Below are 21825 nucleotides of genomic sequence, written 5' to 3'. Positions count from 1 at the left end.
ACGGAAAATGTCAATAAATATAAAGCCATTTTGAGTCACTGCTCCTGTAAAATCTGACAGCATGTCATCATGTTGCAACTGAATTTCTGTTATTTTGGTGGTCACCCTGATAACTCTAAGTCCAGAGGTGGTTAGCTGAAGTTAATCTGTCATTTTGTAACAGGAATACTGGAGACAGCTGTTGAAATTGTGGCTGTGGATTGCTGTGAAATGATCACTGATAATGCCAGGCCCCTCTGGGCTTTATTCCAAATCTGTTGCAGTTTGTGGTTTGCATCGCAGCCTCACCATCAAACCAGCATGGCTGTTTAATTGTTCCCAGCCACATTTATGCCCAAACCCACCACAGCTGTCCTCAGACTTTCACTGTACATAACTGGCCCTGCAAGATTAGTAATAAGGTAGATAGGCTTTGTTCTGCTTGGAGATCTTTTTAAACTAAGCAAGTTTTGCCCAGTTTGACCTTGATCATCTGTTGTAAAAATGAGTGCCCTGTTGGTTGTTCACTCTGGTGGTCCATGATAACTCAGCATGTGTCAAGAGACACAGCTATGCTAGCGGCTTTGTGAGACTGTACTTAGGCACAGCAGTGCTTTGAGCTAAATGCTAACGTCAACAAGCTAATATGCTTACATTGAAAATATAAACAGCTTGCTAACTGCTACTAACTGTTGCTTCCGTTAGCTAGTTAGCCGTGCAGCCAGAGGTCCAGAGCTTCCAGTCTGGGCAGAGTCAGCTAGCTAATAGGACCACTAGCTGCATGTGTAACTGAGCTAATGGCAGCTACAGTTAGCAGTAGTTAGCAATTACTTTAACAACAAGGATATCCATCTGTCCATCAACAAACAAACTAACTTTCCTGAACAACCAAAAAAGCACTTTCTGCAAGACATACTGAATATCCTCCAAAAACTTGAAAAGTAATTCTGAGCAGAGCGGTCGAATAACGTATACAGACTGAACGGGTGGATGGGCGTGTCCCTGTACTTCATGGCTGAGTGCTCTGGCTGTATAGTTGTGACATCACAACCTAACGGAAGTCCTGGCGGCACATTTAAAGGCACAGTTTCTGAATACGGGCTGTGTGCATTTCTAAGTGGAGATACTTTCACAGTAATTATACAGCACCCAGACCTGCTTTATAATCACAAAAGACATGGAAATCACTTTCTACAATATGTGACCTTTAAGGCTGATGCTCTGGTTGAACATCTGATCTGACAGTAAGGTTGCTTTGTGTTAGGCAATCACAAATTAGTGGGAGATAAATACAAGGGTAATCATGCTGATACTGAATGTGCTTTATTTTTAACATTGCAACACATTACACACATTACATTTATTGTATTGGCGTGTTAGAGAAGTGAATATAGTCAGATATTTACAAAGTGTGACATTTCTATTGCATAATGTCTCCCATGGGAGAGCTACTTTTTATTTCTTGAGTGCTTCTAATCATGTGAAAAGTACATCCATTTAGCAAAACATGAACCATATACACTGTACCGACTTAAGCCCTTAACCCTAACGTCCCTGCAGACAATAGAGGCTTGTAGGAAACACTGGAGGAGGAATGTCTCATTCCTAAGAAAATACAACACTGCGATACACTCATTGCTTTTTAATGCATGGTTTTGTTGTGCTGCAATATCCTATTACTCAGACTGGAACTCTACCAGTCCACCCATTTCTTCCTCAAGGAGATTCTTGTCCATGATTATGCTTACAGTGCATCTCTGCAGTAAAAAAAAAGTTTAAGCAACAGTTGCTCAAAGTTGATCAGAGCCTGTCAAGTTTCAAAAGTAGCGTGCATTCGTATATTAAAAACAAGCAGCAGAAAACAATGAAGTACTGCCAAACCACTTATCACGTCAAGGGAATGGAAATAATAAAGTGAAGCGTGTGGGGGATCTGACTCGATTGGAAGGCATCTTTCACCCATCACATTGCTCAGCAGAACATACCAGTTGTTTAACATTTGTTGAGAAAGTACTGTATGTGGTCACTTTGGCAGAGATGGATGGTGGTTTGGTATTACATGGTATGTTACTGTTTTGGAGTGAAGACAATGACGGACAGTGTGCATGAGAAATAACGTAGCTGGAATGGAATGAATCCTTGTAATATAGCTGAGCACTGATTTGTGTCCAAACCTTTTGCATGTCTCTAAAATATGAATGTATAAATAAAGCCATGTATCTCCAAAATGTGAAAACAGCCTGTCTATTGATAAGGTAAATGTTTTTCAAACATGCTTGTTTATGCTTAAAAACATGAATTTGAAGAAAGATCTTCCCGATACTTTTCATAATTTTGTATATTTTATTATCAGACATTCACTCATATTATATATATATTCAACTAGGCGAAAAAAAAGATTTACATTTACCTTATTGTCGTACATCAAGAGGTCCACAGTTATGAAATTCATTGAATATGTCAATGAAATCGTTATCTTCCTTGCCAGCTTTTAGGTCACATTTTAAAAAAAATCTTATTTCCTCTTGAACATTACAGTTATATGCTTCTGTTGGTCGTACATATACACATTTTCTTTCTTTTCTTTTATCTCCTTTTACTACTGTTTATGCTTGCTTGTGCGTTCTGTATATTTGGATATAGTTTGTTCTATGTGTTGTTTGGTTAGCTTGTTTATTTGTTTTATTTTGTTTTTGATGAGTAACCATGTCATTTTTTTTATTTGTTTAAATAAGGGGAGGACTCTGAATAAGCCTCTTAGGCTTCTTTCGTGAGTTACATAGGGTTGAATCTTCACTCTACCATGACAAACTACATGTTAAAGCACCAAGCTGCGCGACTCTTCCTTTGTAAAATATTTTAGAAGAATAAACATCTTAAAAGATGAGAAAAGAGTTTGCTTGTGCCTCTGTAAATGTGGTTTAGTATCATTAAGACTAATAGTGACTTTCTGATAGTAAACTCCAAAGAGTTGCCTTTCAGAAGAGACCAGGATTGTGACTCACATCATTACAGTTCAAGAAGCAATTGATTGTCATTTTCAGGCTTGCAGGTTTTGAAGCTTGATGACAATTACAACTAACAAAACATTAATACGGTTTTCACTTCTCACTGTTGTATGTTATATTTACTGTATATTTGCATCTATGTGTGTAGTTCAGTATCTGGATATATTCTTATGGCACAATAAACCATCAAACACAAACACACTCAATTGAAAGCAGACCTTTATACATATTTAAGAAACAAAGTTTCTACACATGAGAGATCAGCTGAAGACAGTTTCTTTCCACCGGCAGAGAAGTCGTTCTACAAATCCACAAGAGGCGAATGTTGACGCTGAGATGTAAATACAGCATAACAGAGTGAAACACACGAGGCCGTTAATAGACGAGGAGCAGCTCTGCACCACGTCTTTCAGGGAAAACGCTAAATGTTTAAAATGGTCCGCCATACAAATGCCTCGTAGGAGTTCTGCTTCCTACTCGTGTGGTGTTTGGATCTGACACAAATATACACACATTACACACTCACATGCACACAGTATCCACAAGCCAAAGTCCATACAAGCTTGATTATTTTCAGATTTCTTTAGGTTGTTGGATTTGATGCATACTTAGGTGAGAGCAGAGGCATAATAGAAACTGTTCAACTGGCAGCGAATTCACGATGAAATCAAAGTTGGCATCTTCTCCCAAGAAAATGGAGGGTTTAAGACCAAAAACAAGCACCTCATTTGGCTTTGGCTTTGTTTGCCTGAGGATGTGCATTCTGGCCAGCAGAATATGTCAATGTTTCTGCACAGCCTGCAGTTTCCACTCGCCATCATGATGTTGTCTGATTGCTGCCTCGTCACGTCAGATGGATTTTCAAATCGGCAATGGTGATTGTTTAACAATGACAACAACTCCCACGATCCCATGCTACTTCACAACATCATCAAACTACATCTTTTGTTCTTGTTTCATCTAGCGGCAGAAATGACAACAAGCTTTTGACAAAGACAGGAAACCCTTCAAGTATGGACTCACAGGTTTTATCTGCAGTATTAATGCCATTAAACACACCTGTACTCACACTGACTATGTTTACTTGTTGACCTAAATGTCAGCAGTCTGAGAACACACCAATTCTAGATTTCATTTGGATTATACTGCCAGCTTCACACTCACGCACACACCCTTTCATCTTTGAGATGTGGCTGTACACTCACAACACTTTCAACATTCAACAGTTACTCTGAGCCACACACTCCCGTATAAACTCTCTCTCTCTCTTGACTCAAGCACACACATGCAGAAGTAGCTCAGCGCTGGTTAGCTCTTTCATGTGGCCAAAGCCAAGGGGCTCTCTCTGCTCCGAGTCTTTCTGGTTTATTTTTCCTACAGCATCAAAAGTGCCTCCGACCCATTGCTGAGTTCCCCATTAGACAGATTTACTGGCTTGGCCCCCGAACCTTCGTTTGAGCTCTTCTCACTCTGATCCCACTCACATCAAACACACAAAGACACACAGATGTATACAAGCACGTATTAAATACATACAACCAGCAGTGCAAAGGGACTGGCATGCTGCAGGAGCCAGCATGTATATTTACTCTAATATAGGTGGGGCGAAGGCGGGAATGCGTGCTCAGCATTATTGTGGGATCCAATTAAATATTTGAAAATATGAGATGTTGTTATTATTGGACTTGACCATGCATGTGTGGTGGGGAATGCTTCCCTATTACAAATGTCTGAGCATCATGTGCAGTGTTTGAACGCAGCAGTTACAACGCACAACGCTTGTTCTGCTGCCTATTCATTTGACTGCTTCTGTTTTTAGCCCCAGCCGACATGTTGGCTGAGCTATTGTGTGTTGGAACCCCGATGTTGTCTTGTGTTAACTCAGAGGTGGTGAGTAGGGCCATGACGCAAATGTTTTAACCTTTAGTAGTTTTAATTTTAGTATGCAGCATGGTGAATCCGATTAGTTTCTGTTCACCCCTTTTTGTAGGTTTACCTGCTGCTGTTTTTGTCTTACCACTGTTTTGTCTTGCTTTTGGTTTGTTTAGTTTGTAATGAAATTACTGTCAGAACCAACTGGGTTGTTTTTGTTTGATCTTTTTGTATTTAGTTCTTTCTTTCAGTGAAGCAGAGCACCATATTGTGGGAGGCTAGGCACTCATGGTGAGGTCCCTACACTTTATGCATGTGAGTAAAAGCACTGGGACCCATATGTATATTTCACCCTTTTTGCTGTGAGGACTGCTGTGTTGCACCCGAGGTGAATTAGTGGTAGCACTCCTCAGTGTAGTCTCCACAAGTGGCCTCAGCTCACTTTCCCCAGTTTACTTAGTTTATGTTGGACTGGCAGTTTTAGATAGTACTTACGGTTATAAATTTTGTATGAAGGTCTTTTTAGGTAAATCTAAAAAATATTCATTTTATCCCCCTTATTGGTTTCATTAACTTTGTCTATTAATAATCTTTTCTCCCCAGCAGCTCCAGTCCCTGCCTATCTGACTATTTTTGATATCAATAAAACATTTTGTCTATTTTGACACAGGTCTGTGCCTGGTCAGTAACAAACCTGTGTGCCTTACTATAGCTTTCCATGCAATAGTCAAGGTTTTTGATAGTATTTCCTGGGTGCAATGCCCAAGTGGCGTTGTTGGTCCTCTCTCCATTCATCCCTTATTCTGCCCCCCCAACAGATGGAAACTCATCATCTTTCTGTAAATCATACAGAATAAAGTTAAGTTTCAATTTAGTTAGTCTGTTAGTCTGTCTGGCTTTCTCCTTCTCCAACTCCATTTTCTCACATTAATCTTTCAAACCTCAGTAACATTACATATTTTCATCCCTAATGCAGTCTGATCTGTAAACTACAGCGCTATCACTGCTCAGTTCAGTTTCAGCATTTGGTTTGTATCCGTTGAACGGACATAAACTATCAGGGTAAAAAAGAGAAACAAACCATAACACTTTAAATACACTTTTATTTCCTGCAGCCTCGAAGTGAAACAGTTTTTACATTTAAATGCCTGCGGGATGGACCAGGCAGGACTGATCTGGATTTCCGCAGGTGAGAGTGGGACGATGCATCAACAGCAGCAGATGCTAACAATTGGAAATCTCACGAAAAAGAAAAGTACTGTGCAGACTTCAATGTGTGGACATACATACAGTACCTGCATACAAAGACACACACACACAAAATAAGCGTCCAGTTTGTGAGACGACATGGTTGAATTGGAGCTTGAAGAGTTTCCCAAAAGAAAAATCTGACTTCACAACTTCTGAAACAAGCAGTTTCACGTCAGATGAAACAAATAAATACCACTAAGAAAAAAGTTAAATAGAGGTGGAACAAGTTGTGTTGCTTTTTTTTTTTAAACATGAAGAACAAATCAATTTACGGCCTTGCAAAGTCACAGTAGCTGCTCAAATCCCACAGGTCAGAGTCCACCTGACACCAGTCCGGTTTAGCACTTTCTCAAGCGGGCCTGCGTCATAATTTACAGCCAGATGTCCTTACCAGCTGGAGCTACAGGACCAGCAATATATTACTCCACTTCCTTAGCTGGGCTGGAACCCACTCAAAGTCACCAGTGGCCCACTTTGGGTCCTGAGCCATACGTTGAAAACCATGCATGTTCTGTACAAAGTCTCTTGGCGGTTCAGCTCATCGTTCATTCCTCTTCGAAGCACGTTTTCTTGTCCATGTCGCATCAGATACTACTGAAAAGTCTTTAAACCTTTTACCTTGTAAAAATGTATATTTTACAAGTTCAGAGTGCTGAGTGAACTGTCATGGCCAAAGACTATGTTTTTTTTGTCCAATAGACACTGAACCTTGACAAAATCAGAGTTTTTACTCGCTAGATGATGATTTTATTTTAAATACTACCGATTACATTATCCCTCTGTGTTTTGCCAAAACGGTCTGGTAGTTTAACCCTGGTTATGACGGTTAGGCTCATTAAAACCATTTAAAATAGATTCAATCATGAATGTCCAGAGGAAAGTTTTGAGTTGCTGGAAAAGCTCAATGGTGCCTCATTTAAAAGCAGCTAAACATTTTTTTTTCCCAGAAATGTACGAAGCAGAAAGGAAAATGTGTAGCTTTGTCTACAGATGTTACTTTTGTCCTGCATAACAATAAACTTAACACATTTGCTAAATCTGTACACTCAACATTTCTGAACCTTGAGGAGAACATAATGGAAACACGTGCCGTGTGTCTGTGCGGCTGCAACGTCGTGGGAAAGTAGATCTGTAACCTCATCAAAGCCGTCGCCGTGCTTTTCTCTGCCTTTCATGTCTGTGGACGCGGTCAGTCATCTCGCGGTCAGACCCCACCTATCTGAAGAAACCACCAAAACTCTCACTGTAGGTGAACTGTTGGTATATATCTATTTGGGGAAAAGACGCATAAAAGTCATCAGTGCCGTTTACTGCTATTTATAACCCACAGTAAATAATTACCTTCTCAAAGCCCTTTAACTAACTATCACCACTGATTATTTTCCAAAAAAAGTTTTCAGATTGACGGCAGCTCCATCACAGAGAATATTTTAATAAAACACCTTTCTTATTTGTCTAAGTTTAGCTGCTGTTAGGCTGAAAACACAATCTGTCTTAAGAACAGTCTCTGACACTCAGGCATCTGTGATTGGCTGCCGAACAGCAGCTAAATCCTTTTGACCATGTTTTCTATGTTTGCTTGTGTGTGTTCTTTGCTTTCACTTTCTGACAGCACAGCTTGTCAATCAAAAAGGCTTTTGAGCAGCTGAGCCTCAATTCTATGAAATCCAGGGATGGAGTGTCCTTGAAATTTGAACGCAACACAAAGTAAAGTTACTTTGAAAGACAAGGCAACATATTGTTCACTATAATGAATTACATATCTCAAGCATTTTGCAATTTTCTGTAAGATGATTTTCAAAGCATTAATGGAAGCCAGTGTCTGCCTGGAAGGTAGGAAATCAATCTAAAAACATCTGCTCTGCTTTGGAGAATAATTGGCGATGTATATGTCATTTGTAATTAATGAACAGAAACATGCAAAGCCACCAGTATGGTCCTTCAAGGCAGCACTCATTTCAGAAGGATTAGACGATTTTTCAAATGCTCAATGTCAAAAGACTTTCCTTTTCTCCAAATCCAAAACATCCTCTCCCATGTCCTTGTCTCGACATAGAGTCAGTTAAACTGAAAGATCTGGACATGCCAGTCATCCTTCACTTAATGAGCCTGATGAAGCACTAGTTATTATTCATCAGGCTTATTATCATACTTCTTAATACTCTTCATCTTCCGTATGGATTTGCGCTGCGCTACTCTTCTCATACGCAAAAGATACATCAAAGCATGCTGATTGATGGGGAATGATGTTCTATGACTTTTCTTAGCGAATCGCCCAATCGACTCGAAAATCAATCAAAAAAAACTGATAGATTTCCACATACACAACAATGGGAAACTGACGTGAACAGAGCTCAAACCCAACCCTCTTTGGGGCCCCAACTTACATACTTTAATGTAGAACAATCATTCAAAGTTTAAACAGGTCATGAGACTTGGGACTTTATTGGGCTAAAAGGGCATTTTGATAACTAGCACTATTTTCATGAAATCACAGTTTACGTTTTATGCCTTTTTAAGACCGTTTCATATTTTATAATGGGTGTGTATGGGGTGAAATGTTCAGTCCAATGTCAGTGGGTGACAAAGTGAAGAGGAGCTGTAAAATCTTACGTCATTATTACTTCAAAACGTAGCAAAATGTGTGCTGGTTAAGACATTTAAGTATGGAAGCAAACAGACTTGCACATTTGGCGCTGTGAGCCTCAAAGTGACGGGAGTGCCAAGAAACTGCCCCATAGACTCCAATGTTAACTGAGAAAGGAAAAGCAGAACATGGGACTCTTCTAACCCGCTCTAATTCTCTAATTTTTCACAGAACACACGCAAATTTGCACGGTGCGTTCGGCAGGGTCTCTTGTCACAAAATCAAAACTTTGGCGATTGGACATACAGTCTTTGAGTTATAAGCAGATGTTTGAGAACCCAGCTCAACTGTTTGACCTGTCTAATGCTTTGGCTACACTGAACACATATGTTATGCGGACCTTTCGCGGTGCGGCTGCTGCAGCACTATGATTCCATAATCAATGAAACTGACTGCACCAGGCGTGAGAGCAGCGCGGTGGTGCGTCTACGCCGCGGAGATTCGCAGAAATAGGCCAGTCTTCTATTTATACTAACATTATTTGTTACTATCACATCCGTGCAGTGCTCCCTCACATCCATTGGATAAACACCCAGAAACAGAAGACTAATTGCTGGGATGCAGACCTAGCATCAGGCACACATTTTCTAGTTCAACATGCTATGACACCTAAGGTATTCTACTGTTGCTTTTTTATTTACAAGTCTTTTGCTCAGGTGTAACAATCTTTGCTGTTCACATCCTCCTGTACATACTTCAGTTGTTTGTGTGTAGCTTAGTTTTAAAGTTTGTCACTATAATGAAAGGATGCCTTTTTTGTTTGTAGATAAGTGCATGCGCATGTTGTAGTCTCTGTACATACAGTATATGGTTGTCTCAGTGTATAAGTTAAGTGTGTGTTAGTGTGGGCATTGACATGGACATGAATGTGTGTGTGTTGAAGCCACTGGAAATTTGCTGTTCTGTTCCGTGACACATTCAAGTGCTCCTCGGTGCCCTCTGCTGTGGCTTGCTCCTGCTCTTCCTTCCCGCTGCTCTTCCTCCTCCTCCTCCTCCTCCTCCTCCTCCTCTTCCTCCTCCCCCATGCTTGTGCCTCTCGCCCTTCTCTTTCTCCTTGTTTGGCTCCACCATGATTTCACCGTGACGGCGGTGGTTGCGCGGGGCGCGGTATCCTAGCGCCCGGCAGTGCTGGCCAAGGTTTCCCGGGTGAATCAGCGCCATCACATCCTCGTACCAGAGTTGGGTTCCTGCGCTCTTATGGGACGAGCTGGACCAGGAAGCGAGGAGGCGATTGGCCGAGGGGCTCCAGACGGTGAGGCGGACGGTGACGGCGGTCCAGTGGTAGCCATGCTCCTCCACCTGACAACTGTAGACACCGCTGTGAGACAGCTCAGCTTGACGAATCAGGACGCCCCGCTCGATCACCACCAGCTGGTCACCTGTTACCACCTGGAGAGAGAGCGAGCGAGCGAGCGAGCGAGCGAGAGAGAGAGAGAGAGAGAGAGAGAGAGAGAGATATGAATGCTGAGTACTTGTGTTTTTGTGTATATGGCAGTCTGGGTATATATGCCCATAAACTGGTGATGACAGGCTTGTGGATGACAGGGAGGCCCATAACAAAGGCTAAACACGTAAACGTACTCTGATCTGGGGTGAAAGGGGTGCTACCTGCATCCTTAATTAAAGCTGATCGGTGGTCTTAGAAACTTGACCGTATAAGTGTTCAAGTTTGTGTCCTCTGCAAAAAATGAGAACATAAATAAAAGTATTACAGTAAAACGTGTGTGTGTGTACCTGGTTCAGTTCAGGACTGTTCTCTCCAGCCTGTTTGTACCAGGTAACAGCAGCATGTCTGGATCGGGGCAGACACTCCAGGTAGGTGCTGTTACCCTCTGCAACAATCATCATCCTCTGCTCCGCCTCCACCTGCAGCCCGGCTGAATGAAATCGAGGAACAAATGTGACAGGTTAGAGATCTGTTTGCTTTATTTTTCTTTTTTTTTCTGCAGATAATAAAAAAAAAAAAATGTGAATTAGGCATGTTTCCATCAACTTGGTTCGGAGCGAATAAACTATTGCAAAGCGTAGTTTCGTCAGATGTTAGCAGTATAGGCTGCGCTTCATGCATGGCTGTAATCCGCCAGTGAACAGAGTAGAAGAAGTAGAGGAAACTAAACAACTATCTATGGGTCCTCTGAAATTTGTTTCTATTGGGCAAGTTTTAACTGTTCTTTCATGGCAGCTTGTATTGGCCATGTTTCACGCTGTCTGGAGACTAAAACAAATGAATGCGGAACGTTTCAGTGGAAACAGCTGATCATGTATCATGTAGTTAAATGTTCTCTACGTCAGAACTTATTCTGCAAATGTGTTTTCATAGACAATTTATCATATAAACTCTCAATTTATTTACTTTGCACTTATTTTCGTGCACACGTTTCATCTCTATTTATGTGTACCAAATAATGGCACAGTGGAAGGTCTTAAAGATAACAAACTGTATATGTTTACTAACTGTAAACATATAAAACATATGTACAACATACAGTGATATTTAAAATAAAACTTGCAGTAGCTAAGGCATTGTTAAAGCACAAGTGTTATAGTAATTGCCTGCCTTGTATCTGTAAGAATTGATGAACGCTTTATAGTAAATTAGCTCCTCACCTCCCTGTCTGACACATTGAGTTAGTGGATCCTCGTCCTCTCCTAAGTGACGAGCATTCCTCCTGTAAACAAAAAGACATGAAATGACAGTAAACAAAGAATTACAACCTGCTAGTCGCTCGAGAGGCTGCAATGCTCATTACACCTTGTAATGTGGAAGCGTTTGATGTAACTAACAATATAGTGACAATTTCACCTAAAATAAAGTCGGACTAACAATGTAGTGTTAGTCCTGAGAGAGGAAAGGCCATGAGGACATAGAAATAAAAAAAGTTTAGTCCATTTGGAGCATCAATTTGCTCATCAAATCTCACGCCAATCTGCCTTTTGCATTATTGGATTTGTAGAAATTTGACGGTGATGATGGTCGCACTACACGAAAGGTAAAAACATTATAATTGTCAAATTTCAAGGAAATATGTCAATTTGTCATGCTTTGAAATGTTGGTCAAGTGGCAAAAATGCATAAAATTAAATGTATTTTGAGCCACATTTCAAACTATCAACAACTATGGTTTAAATCTGATTCGACAAGATTGATTCCATCCATTCCATTGATTTGTCCTTTGCTATTGAGACTTGAACTGAACTAAGTTATATCCAACATTATCAGATGAGTGAACAGATCTAATTCGTTGTCCCTACCTGCGTACGGTGGGCATGTAGGGGCTGCAGGCGTGTCCGTCCCAGGTGCAGTAGGGATCTCTGGCCAGGCAGCACTCAGCGCAGGCCTGACCGTACAGCTCACACTGGTACAGGGCCAACTGGGACACGCCCTCCCTGGAGCCCACAAACAACCATTGCTGGAGGAGGAGGGAAGGGGGGGGGGGGTGAAAGATAGAAATAGCGATGGAAGTAGGAAAGAGGAGGAGAGTAATAAATGAGAGAGTCAAGAGAGAAAGAGGGCCTTCAGTTTGCTCACGTAAAACAGAGAGACACATTGACAATCAACAGCTAAACCAGATTCCTCATCACTCTCTGAGTCACACGTATTCCTCACAATGTAACAATGTCACTGCATGGCCACTGGGAGTGTGTGTGTGTGTGTGTGTGTGTGTGTGTGTGTGTGTGTGTGAGAGAAACATGGTGATGCTTGCTTTCTATAATCTTGATGTGTGTGTGGTTGTGTGAGCGAACTTTAGATTTCTTTTCATGGAACCCAGACTTAATAATGCAACATGTATTTCTGTGTGTGTGTGTGTGTGTGTGTGTGTGTGTGTGTGTGTGTGTGTGTGTGCATCTCTTCATTATTGCTTCGACTGAGGTAGGGTAACCATAGCAACTGGTGATGAAGCTTTCCTTGGAGATACAAGGTGGAGAGATGAGTGATAAGTGTGATGATGTGCGTGTTTGCGCATGTGTTTGTGTGTGTCGGGGAGTTTGACAGTTTGAAAGTGAGTTTCTGTCTCTCTCATCTGTTACCTTTTTCTTTGAGAGTGTCATGGCTGTCACAGGTGATTTGTGCTGTGAGGAAGAGAGAAAAGAAAACTGAGAAACACGCAAACAGACAAAGAGACTGTCGCACACAGTACGCAGTAATAATAATAAATGGCCTGAAACTCTGGTATGGAGATGCTGTACCTGAAAGACCTGCAGCTGCTCCAGAGTGACTTCCTGACTCTCACCGTGTTGTCTGGGCCGATGGATGGCCTTCAGCACGAGGCCTGAGTCTGCAGAGGAACAAAAAGGTTTTATTCTGTTTTTACTGTGGAAAAACACACACACACAAACACACACACACACACACACACACACACACACACACACACACACACACACTCACACACCCTCGCACCCACTCTACCTGTGCCGATGAACAGGACGTCGTAGGTGCCGTCCACAGCCTCCACTCTGTCCACCAGCAGTTTGCTGAACTTGTAGTGAACACCCACTCTGACCAGGAGGGGGCGCTGCCCCAGCGGCAGTACATTTTCCTAAAAAAATTGAGTTTTATCATCAGAAAATGTACATGTGAAATGTTAGACAGATTTATTTTACTGAGTATTTGTTAAATCGAGTCGTTCATCATTGATACAAGTTCTCAGTGTTGGACTGGTGTCCCTTTGGTGAGGACTGTCGGCTAATTTAATTTCTTCATCTCACATAAGAATTCAGATAAAAATAGACAAGTAAGAAAGTATGCTTGACCCCACTGTAAAAGAGGCCACAGTCTAATTTAATTAGATTGGTGTAATTTAATAAAGTGATATATCAGCTCAACCTGCAGCAGCGGGTGAGTCCTGCTGAAGAAGATGACGTCGTCAGGATACTCTCTGGTGGAGCTGTGACTTCCATATGTGCTGCTGGGACACTGAGAGAGCGAGAAATAAAGAAAGAGAGGGGAACAACAGAGGATAAGAAAGTGAGATTTTCTTACAATACTTGGTGGTATAATCAATAACTTTTCATCCTCATATGAAATAAGGTACCTAATTTTGTTGAATTGACTGGCTTTGTCCCAATTTCCGAGTATAGCTATCAATATATAACTGTGAATGTAACCCAAAACAGTTGCCTGAAGGAGAGAGTTTTGAGTATCAACTTACAGTTCCTGGTCGTGGGTAAGGCACCTTGCCTGTGAACTCTGCCCACTTATACTGAGGTCCCTCCTTATGCAGGAAGTTTCCCTTGAAAGCCCGAACCACATCCTCCATTCGGTAAACGCATACTGCTGAACCATTCAGGATATCACTGAGGATAAACAGGGAAGAAAGAAGGAGAACTGTCAGACTCATATCATCGCACCATCCTTTATTCCTTCAGCGTGCGTTGATAAAAACATAAGCTGAGCATGTTTTTGATGTTTCACTTAATGAGTTGCAACGATCTTAAAGCAGTAGATTCAATAAGAAAGTGATGTACTGTATGAAGAGCTGTGAGTCACTGTGGCTTTTCAACTTGAATGCACCAATTCACTGAAAGTGCTCCAAACCAAAGTCCAGCTTGGATGAATGCGCTGCTTTCAGCACATCAGTCACCACCACAACACATCCCATCCACTGTAGTTCAGATCATGGTTAAGATTTTGGCAAAGTGAATCTGAGTTAAAGATGCCATTTGGGTTTGTTGGGCAGAACTGCTCGAAACAGAACAGATAGAAAGGCTGTGCTGTGATGTGTCATGGTGGTTTCCTTCAGCTCAGATGGCTGACACATACTGTATGTTTAGTCTAATTGGTTTTCTAGAGGGAAGCTTTCTTTCCTCCCCTTAACAGAGAGTTTAGAGGTCTCACTGACGACAGTTAGTTACATAGGTTACATAGGTCATATTAGTAGGGCTGCCTCCTGGAAGTCGAAGATTCAAATCAAATCATGAGTCCGAGACCCCTCAGTTGACTGAGATTCTTAAGAGTCAACAAAAGAACAAATCGCTGAATATTTATTGTGTTTTGTCAGCCGAATCCGATTTGCCTGACAACATTCTGAGTCGGGTACAGCCCTAGATTTTAGTGTATTGTTTAATGGCACTTCAGATGGGAAAAACCTTTTCCATCTCCTGCTGAAGGACAATCTTCCTTTTCACTATGTAATCCTGGTGAATAAAAATACCAAACAACGCTGAGATGCCTATTTCTCCAGTATGTATATATTTTCTAGTTATATGTATTCGTTCCCTTTAACTAATGTGAAAATTTATCAGAAAACAACTTAACACTGCAACAAGAGGCTTAATTGTTTGTAGAAATATTATTACTGGTGTCTGGCCTCTGAGATAGCATGTGTGATGGGCGTGAATCCACACATGTGGACAGGAGTTCAAGAAATTAGCTGCTATTCCATACACAGTCCTGCCATAACCCTGCTAATCAGAGTCATTTCAATTCACATTTTGTAATTATTTGACCAGATATGTTTGAGATCTTAGATGAAATGCCCAAACAAACAGATAAATGTAAAGGCAAATAGGAATGAGTGAATGAATGGAAATCAAATTAAGAAATTATCAGATTATCAGCAAATAACAGAGGACAGATCCACAGTCTACTCCCTTGATTTCATCACAGAGGACAAAAGCCTCTGTGTGTGCAATCATGAGTGAACCACAGAGAGAAGTTTCCATGCAGATGGAATGACCTTTCTGCACTCTGCAGTTCTGTGGTTGGGACCCCACCCTGGGTCATGACTTGGATTTCTATCCGTTCCCCGCTTAGATTCCAGACACTTTCCAAAACCCAGAAACCAACTCCCTGCTCCGCCATGCCAAAAGTTGTCATACTCTGCTGCTACTGTGGAGCTCTGGCGTCCACCTCAGAAACTGGGTTATTCTCAGAACGTTTGGTGCCGTCAGTAAGTTTACAGAAAATGTAAGCCTTTTTAGTTTGTTGCTCCTCATTTGTTCTGGCCTTCCCTCACTTTATTCCCCCCCCCCCCATTTTTTTTCAGCCAGTGTATGTTCTTCAAGGTTCAATGTTCAAGGTTCAGCTTTACTGTCATTACATAATACAGGACTGCAAAATTAAGATGTATGGTAATGTTCAAAACCCGCAAAACAAAAAGTTCCTCATAAAAAAATGATTATGAGAGGGTCATTTATTTATGGTACGGAGGATGAGGTGGAGTTGAGGAGTCTCACAGTCTGAGGTAAGAAGCTGCTCTGTAGTCTGGTGGTATGGCAGTGGCTACTTCCGTATCGCTTGCCAGACAGCAGCAGGGTGAACAGGCTGTGGCTGGGGTGGGTATTGTCTTTTAGTATCTTTTGGGCTCTGCGCAGACACCTCGCCCCACAGATGCACATTAGATAAGTACAAATAATGTTCTGGGTGGGTTCTGGATTCACCCCCTGCAGAGCCCTCCGGTCCTGGGCCGTGCACATCCCATGCCAATTTGTAATGTTTCCAGTCAGGATGCTTTCTATTGCTCTTCTCTAAAAGGACTTGGCACTTGGAATTATGCCTTTCGTAAGTTTCCTTAAGAAATACAGCCTTATCTGAGCTTTCTTTACCAGGCAGGTGATGTGTGATGTCCATGACAGGTCCTCTGTGATGCTGATTCCCAGGAAACTAAAACTGATCACCTGCACAACCTCAGAGTGGCCTTGGGGGGCTCTGGTGTTCAGCACTAGAGTGAAGGAGGTGTGTGTTCGCCAATCCAAACTGTCTGGGGTCTGTTTGTGAGGAAGTCCAATATCCAGTTGCAGAATGTGGTAGTCAAAGCCAGAGTGTTGAGCTTGCCAACCAGTTTCATGGTTGTGATTGTGTTAAATGCTGAGCTGAAATCAATAAACGTCATTCTGATGTAGGTGTTTTCAAGATGTGCGAGGGCTGAGTGGAGGGCAGTGGAGATAACATCCTCTGTGGATCTGTTGGCTCGGAATGCAATCTGGTGAAGGTCCAGGCCGGCTGGGATGTTGTCTATGATGTGAGGGACGATGATGACTGCCTTGAAGCAGGTGGGAACATTTTCCTGTGACAGTAATACGTTAAAGATGTCAGTAATGACAGCGGCTAGCTGGTAGGCACATGTTCTTAGAGCACAGCTAGGGATGTTATCAGGCCCAGCAGCTTCACTCACATTCACTCTCAGCAGGGTTCTTCTTGCTCTTTGTTGAGGAGATCAAAGCGAGCATTGAAGGTGTTGAGCTCATCTGGCAACGTGGCCTCACACGTGATGGACTTTTTCTCTCCATCTGTTAGTCTTTAAATGTCTGTCCTTCTATTGTGCAGTTTCATGTGTTTGTGTCATTGCTCTGTCCCAGAAGGAGCAGAAAAATGTTTTTCTCTCCCTCTGTTATGACTCTCTTACCAACATTCGAGCACCATTTTGTAGATACTAACACACAGCATATTGTCTGAGGACTCTAATCAAACCCATTTCAGTACTGCTTCATATTTTCCATGTTTTGTCATATTTTTTTAATAAAGTTTGTAACTGTACAGCATATGTTGTTGTTCTGATTTGATCTCTGAAACATGTATAATGTATTCTGCAATTTGTCTTCATGTTTTCATCTGATGTGATGATGTCTCACATGAGCTCCATTTTGTCAGCTTGAATGAATGTTGATGATGGCTCACAGTATGTGAGATATACAATGTATTCTCCACATGATAACATTAACCTGTTTCTTATGAAACTTAAAAAAGCTTTTTGTATATTTCGTAAATAAAACATTACTTTAACCTTTTGAAAATGGCATGTCATTTTCATTTTATGGAGCGCTAGAATTTACTTAAAGGTTCCACCTTTCTGTCATGGATTTTTGAACAGGTGTCTGGTTAGTGGTCAGCAATCTCCACATGAACTAAAACCTCATGATCACCTCCACTGACAACTGTAGTTTCATTTATGGCTGTGATATATTCCACGGTTTTTAGCTATTAAATTTCCTTTAAACTTTTCATTTGAACAGTTACAGTACTTAACGCTGTCACTTGGGGCCACAAAAGTGCAAAGTCATACTGCCAAGAAGAGTGACTTTCGACCTCCCACCATCAACGTTTGGTTTTATTTCAAAATAAACTAGTAACAAAACATCTATTTTTTTCTCTTTTGTTTGTTTTTGTTGGGGGTTAAGTGCCTTTGCTTCTCTTCCATTCCTCTGAACTCTATCTTTTACGTGACACTCACAGGAATGAATATTTTTTATTGTTCTGTAATGTACTGTAGCACAAAACAAGTGTGTCTAAATACATCTGCAGGGGCTGTTAATCAATACCAATGACTCAGTGCATTTTTTTCACCATGAGCAATCTCTGTAGGAAAGAAAATTCTCCACCCAGTGGAAATTAAAGACACTCCCAGTGCTTCCTATCCACCACCATACTGGCTTTTTCAACACACAAGGGTGCACAGATTAGTACAATCTGAAGTTACTACAGTAGTAGTAACATGTGTTCCGCTTTTCACAGGTAGATACCTTGAAGTGGTAAACATGCTGTAGATGAGAGGATTCTTCTTGTCTTTCCCATGGAGGATAAAGATGTCCTCTGGATTGAGAGACAAAGGAAAGGAGAGAGAGATCAGGAAAAGGAGGGGAAGGAGACAAAGAGGTAAAAAGTTATTTAAGCCAGAGTAAAAAACACAACAGTCTTCATTCTATTAGTGTTGCACAGGTTTGTGAAAACTGTATGCGTGTTTGCGTGTGGGCATCAGTCTGGCTGTGTGACTAGCGACGGGCGTGCTGGCAGCATGGCTGACTGGCTGCTTGTAATGAATCTGTAGCCATTAATAACCAGCCACAGTGGGAGAGCGCCGAGTCTGCCACAACACCTGCTGTCGCAGACACTAACACCACACCTCAGTCCTCACCTTTTGTTTCAAACACAGCACATCACAACATATGATACGTTTTTCTCACCACCGACTGTGGTCCGTCATGCAGTGCAATCAGGTGGAGGGTGGATTATCTTCGCCCTTTTCATCAATCTGTCTTTCAAATCGTAAATCTCAGACCCCACTGGCGAACATTTGACTGAACTTGAAATTGTGGATTTTTTAATAGTGTTTATTATTATAATTATTGGAGAAATTACACTGACTGTCTCAGCGGGGATGTTTTTATTTATATAGATATATCATCTACTGACACATTTTAAAGAGGTGATGCATCTTTGCATTGTATCTTTGACAAATTAAAGCTCTATGTACTAACTTGGCACAATAGCAACACCCTGGACTGTAGGTAACTACAACATTATAAAAGGTACAGCACACAAAGGTTTAATTAAAGGTATCCTGCAGAGGTTTTGACCACTAGTGCCACTATGTAATAATGCTTTGGTCAGCGTGTCCCCATTTTGTTTGCATCTTGTAATTCATCAGCTTCAATGCAAGTCCATCAAGTCTATACAGGTTATAATTACTTTTGGTAGACTTGGATAAAAAACACAATTTGTGTAACAAATAAAGGAAATTGTTGTTCCATATAATACACATACTGTGGTTTCTCTCCTTGGGATAATCACTGTAATTTGCAAAATCCTCAAATTACAGTGGAAATGAAGCATGTCGCAAATAGATGAAAATGTCAATGAACAGATTGACAGGAAAACAAACAGATGGCAGGAGACAAAAAGTTACAAACTCATAAACAAACAAAAATAATGAATCATTTAACATATGATGAATGTATTTGTTTACAAAGAACTCCACAGGGTATGGTGCAGTATTCCTAACTCACACATCCACTGATTGGCCAAATGGAGGCTCTATAATCGCAGCACAGGTCGACATTTCATACTCAGTGTGACCCATCAGACATCACTGGTCCAACTTTGACAAACTCTAATGAGTTCTACACTGAAGCACAGCGTTGAAAAGTTTGATTTTCAACTCATAATTACGCTGTCAACATTTTGGTCCCCATATTTCTTGTGTTGCTCATCGTTGTATAATTCAATTGCCTGCTGTCACAGCACAGACGAGGCCTTGATTTTCACTGTTTATTTAAATCAAAATAAATCAAAGTTTTGCACTTTGTCTCAGATAAGAGTTTGAAATGTTTTTATCATCATATCACAGCAGCAGAGAACAGAGCCCTCTGTTTTTTTCGTGGCATGCTGTGATAATCTATAAATATAGGATTTGACTCGGCTCCTAGGGTTCGGTGGGACAAAAAACTTTAAAAGTCTTAGAAACTCTATGAAAAAGTTTTACCCGGAAAGTACTCAGGTTGATGTTGAGATACAAAGAGTTTGGCAACCTTTGCAGCAATAAAGATTGAAAAAGGATGTTCAAAACAAGATGTGGATGAGCTCTATGTGTCTCTGCCTTTATTTCCCTCTCCTCTCCCACGAGATGTTGTTGTGGTGACAGAGACAGCAAAGCGTATCACTATTCCCACATTCCCATCATTCCTGCTGTTTCAAGTGGCCTCCATAGAACTACAGACCTGCAGGAAGTCTAATCTCATCTCATCTCACACACACACACACACGCACGCACACACACACACACACACACACACACACACACACACACACACACACACACACACATTCACACCTGCCACACACAGTGACAGATTCGGTAACAGTCAACTCTTTACTTCTGTTCCTGTCCTCTATCACTTCTTACCACATTTTACCCAAACTGTATATCATCCCTCCTTTTTTTCCACCTCCTGTTCACTTTTCTTATAATTGCTATCTTTCTTCTTCGAAGGAATGCCCCTCTGTCTTCAACTCCTTCCATTAGTTAAAACCTTTATCCTCTCTCTTTTCTTCTTTCTCTTCCCCCCTACTTGTCATAACGTTTCTTTTATGGCAGTTTTGCTTTATTACTTTGGATGATATATATGCTGTTTGGTGAACGCTTTCATCCAAAGCAGCTCAAAGACAGTCAAAAGGCCACTGGAAGATTTACATCTAAACCTGCCGAGCTGAGTGTTATATCCACACAGCCAGTCTGGTGGAAGCCATTTCAGTACAGATGAAAGACAGACTCCCTTTAAACCTGGTGGGAACATGTTTACCGTGTGATCGGATCGTGATCAGATGGAGCAAAAACTGATAAAGTTCGCATTTTGTCTGCAGGGCACAGGTATGAGCTGTAGAATGGTAAATAAAACTTCATGTGCAGAGGTGAAGAACACAAAACAGGAAAACAAGTAGCTTAGACAGATATTGTTACAGTAAACTGGGACCTAAGCAACACAAGGACACAAGCAGAGAGCAGCTGATGATTGTGCATAACAACTAATTGAGCATAAATGTACCAAAAGTTCAAAAAGTTGCTTGATCAGAACTACTTTTGGGGCCTTATTTGCCTTTGTTCAATAGCTGATAGTAAAGATAGCCAGCAAACATGGGCAGAGGTGGGATGACAAGCAACAGATGTGCCCAGCACAGAGACACCCACACAGGTGATCAAAATTCTCAGAAACTGGAAAACAACAACCACAAGACTAAGAGTTTACAGCCATGCTAGTGGCTCTGTGAGGCTGTACTGTGGCACAGACTTGCTTTGAGCTAAATGCTAATGTCAGCATGCTAATCTGCTCACAATGCTGATGTTTAGCAGGTATCATGTTTATCATGTTCACCATCTTAGTTTAGCATCTGAGTATGCTAACATTTGCTAATTAGCTCTAAACACAATGTCCAGCTGAGGCTGATGGGAACGTCATTAGGTTTTCAGGTATTTGGTCATAAACCAAAGTATTGGACAAACAGACAAAATACAAAATACTATATTTCATGGCAATAGTTGTTATATTGATATTTCAGTCTGGAACAAAGTGGACCAACTGACCAGTTGACACACTGACACTGCCATCCATAGAGCCATGCCGCTAGCATGGCTAAAGATCCTCCAAAAACCAAGTAAAAACCTGCACATCACTTGCTGGCAAAGGAAACAAAGGGTTGTGTTTTAAGGCAGGTAGAAGGGAGGCCACGTAGCATGTGAAAGTAAATATAATCAGTTCAATATTGAGAAAGTACTGCCTAAACTTAATACAAACTTTGGTGAACCCTATTGGGAAAAACTCTGCCTTCTGCTTGAAAGTTAGTCAGACTCTTTC

The 21825-nt window shown here is 41.2% G+C and overlaps 1 protein-coding gene across 2 annotated transcripts in view; it reads right to left on the bottom strand.

Annotated features, from left to right (window-relative positions):
- Positions 1-8526: 8526 nt before the first annotated feature.
- Positions 8527-21825, bottom strand: part of sema3h (sema domain, immunoglobulin domain (Ig), short basic domain, secreted, (semaphorin) 3H) — a 48991-nt gene continuing 35692 nt past the window's right edge. For both annotated transcript variants that reach the window (XM_070909961.1, XM_070909960.1), the window contains 10 exons: positions 18220-18289; positions 13911-14055; positions 13586-13675; positions 13169-13298; positions 12946-13034; positions 12787-12828; positions 12010-12167; positions 11365-11426; positions 10492-10634; positions 8527-10146 (listed from right to left, as the gene is read on the bottom strand). In XM_070909961.1, the coding sequence (XP_070766062.1) occupies positions 9676-10146; positions 10492-10634; positions 11365-11426; positions 12010-12167; positions 12787-12828; positions 12946-13034; positions 13169-13298; positions 13586-13675; positions 13911-14055; positions 18220-18289 (1400 nt within the window). In that variant the 3' untranslated portion in view covers positions 8527-9675. The remainder of the gene's footprint in view (positions 10147-10491; positions 10635-11364; positions 11427-12009; positions 12168-12786; positions 12829-12945; positions 13035-13168; positions 13299-13585; positions 13676-13910; positions 14056-18219; positions 18290-21825) is intronic.

This window comes from Enoplosus armatus, chromosome 8 (assembly GCF_043641665.1).
Source record: "Enoplosus armatus isolate fEnoArm2 chromosome 8, fEnoArm2.hap1, whole genome shotgun sequence".
Taxonomy (NCBI): domain Eukaryota; kingdom Metazoa; phylum Chordata; class Actinopteri; order Centrarchiformes; family Enoplosidae; genus Enoplosus; species Enoplosus armatus.
The sequence above is the reverse complement of the archived record's forward strand: the minus strand, read 5'-3'. Positions and strand labels throughout refer to the sequence as shown.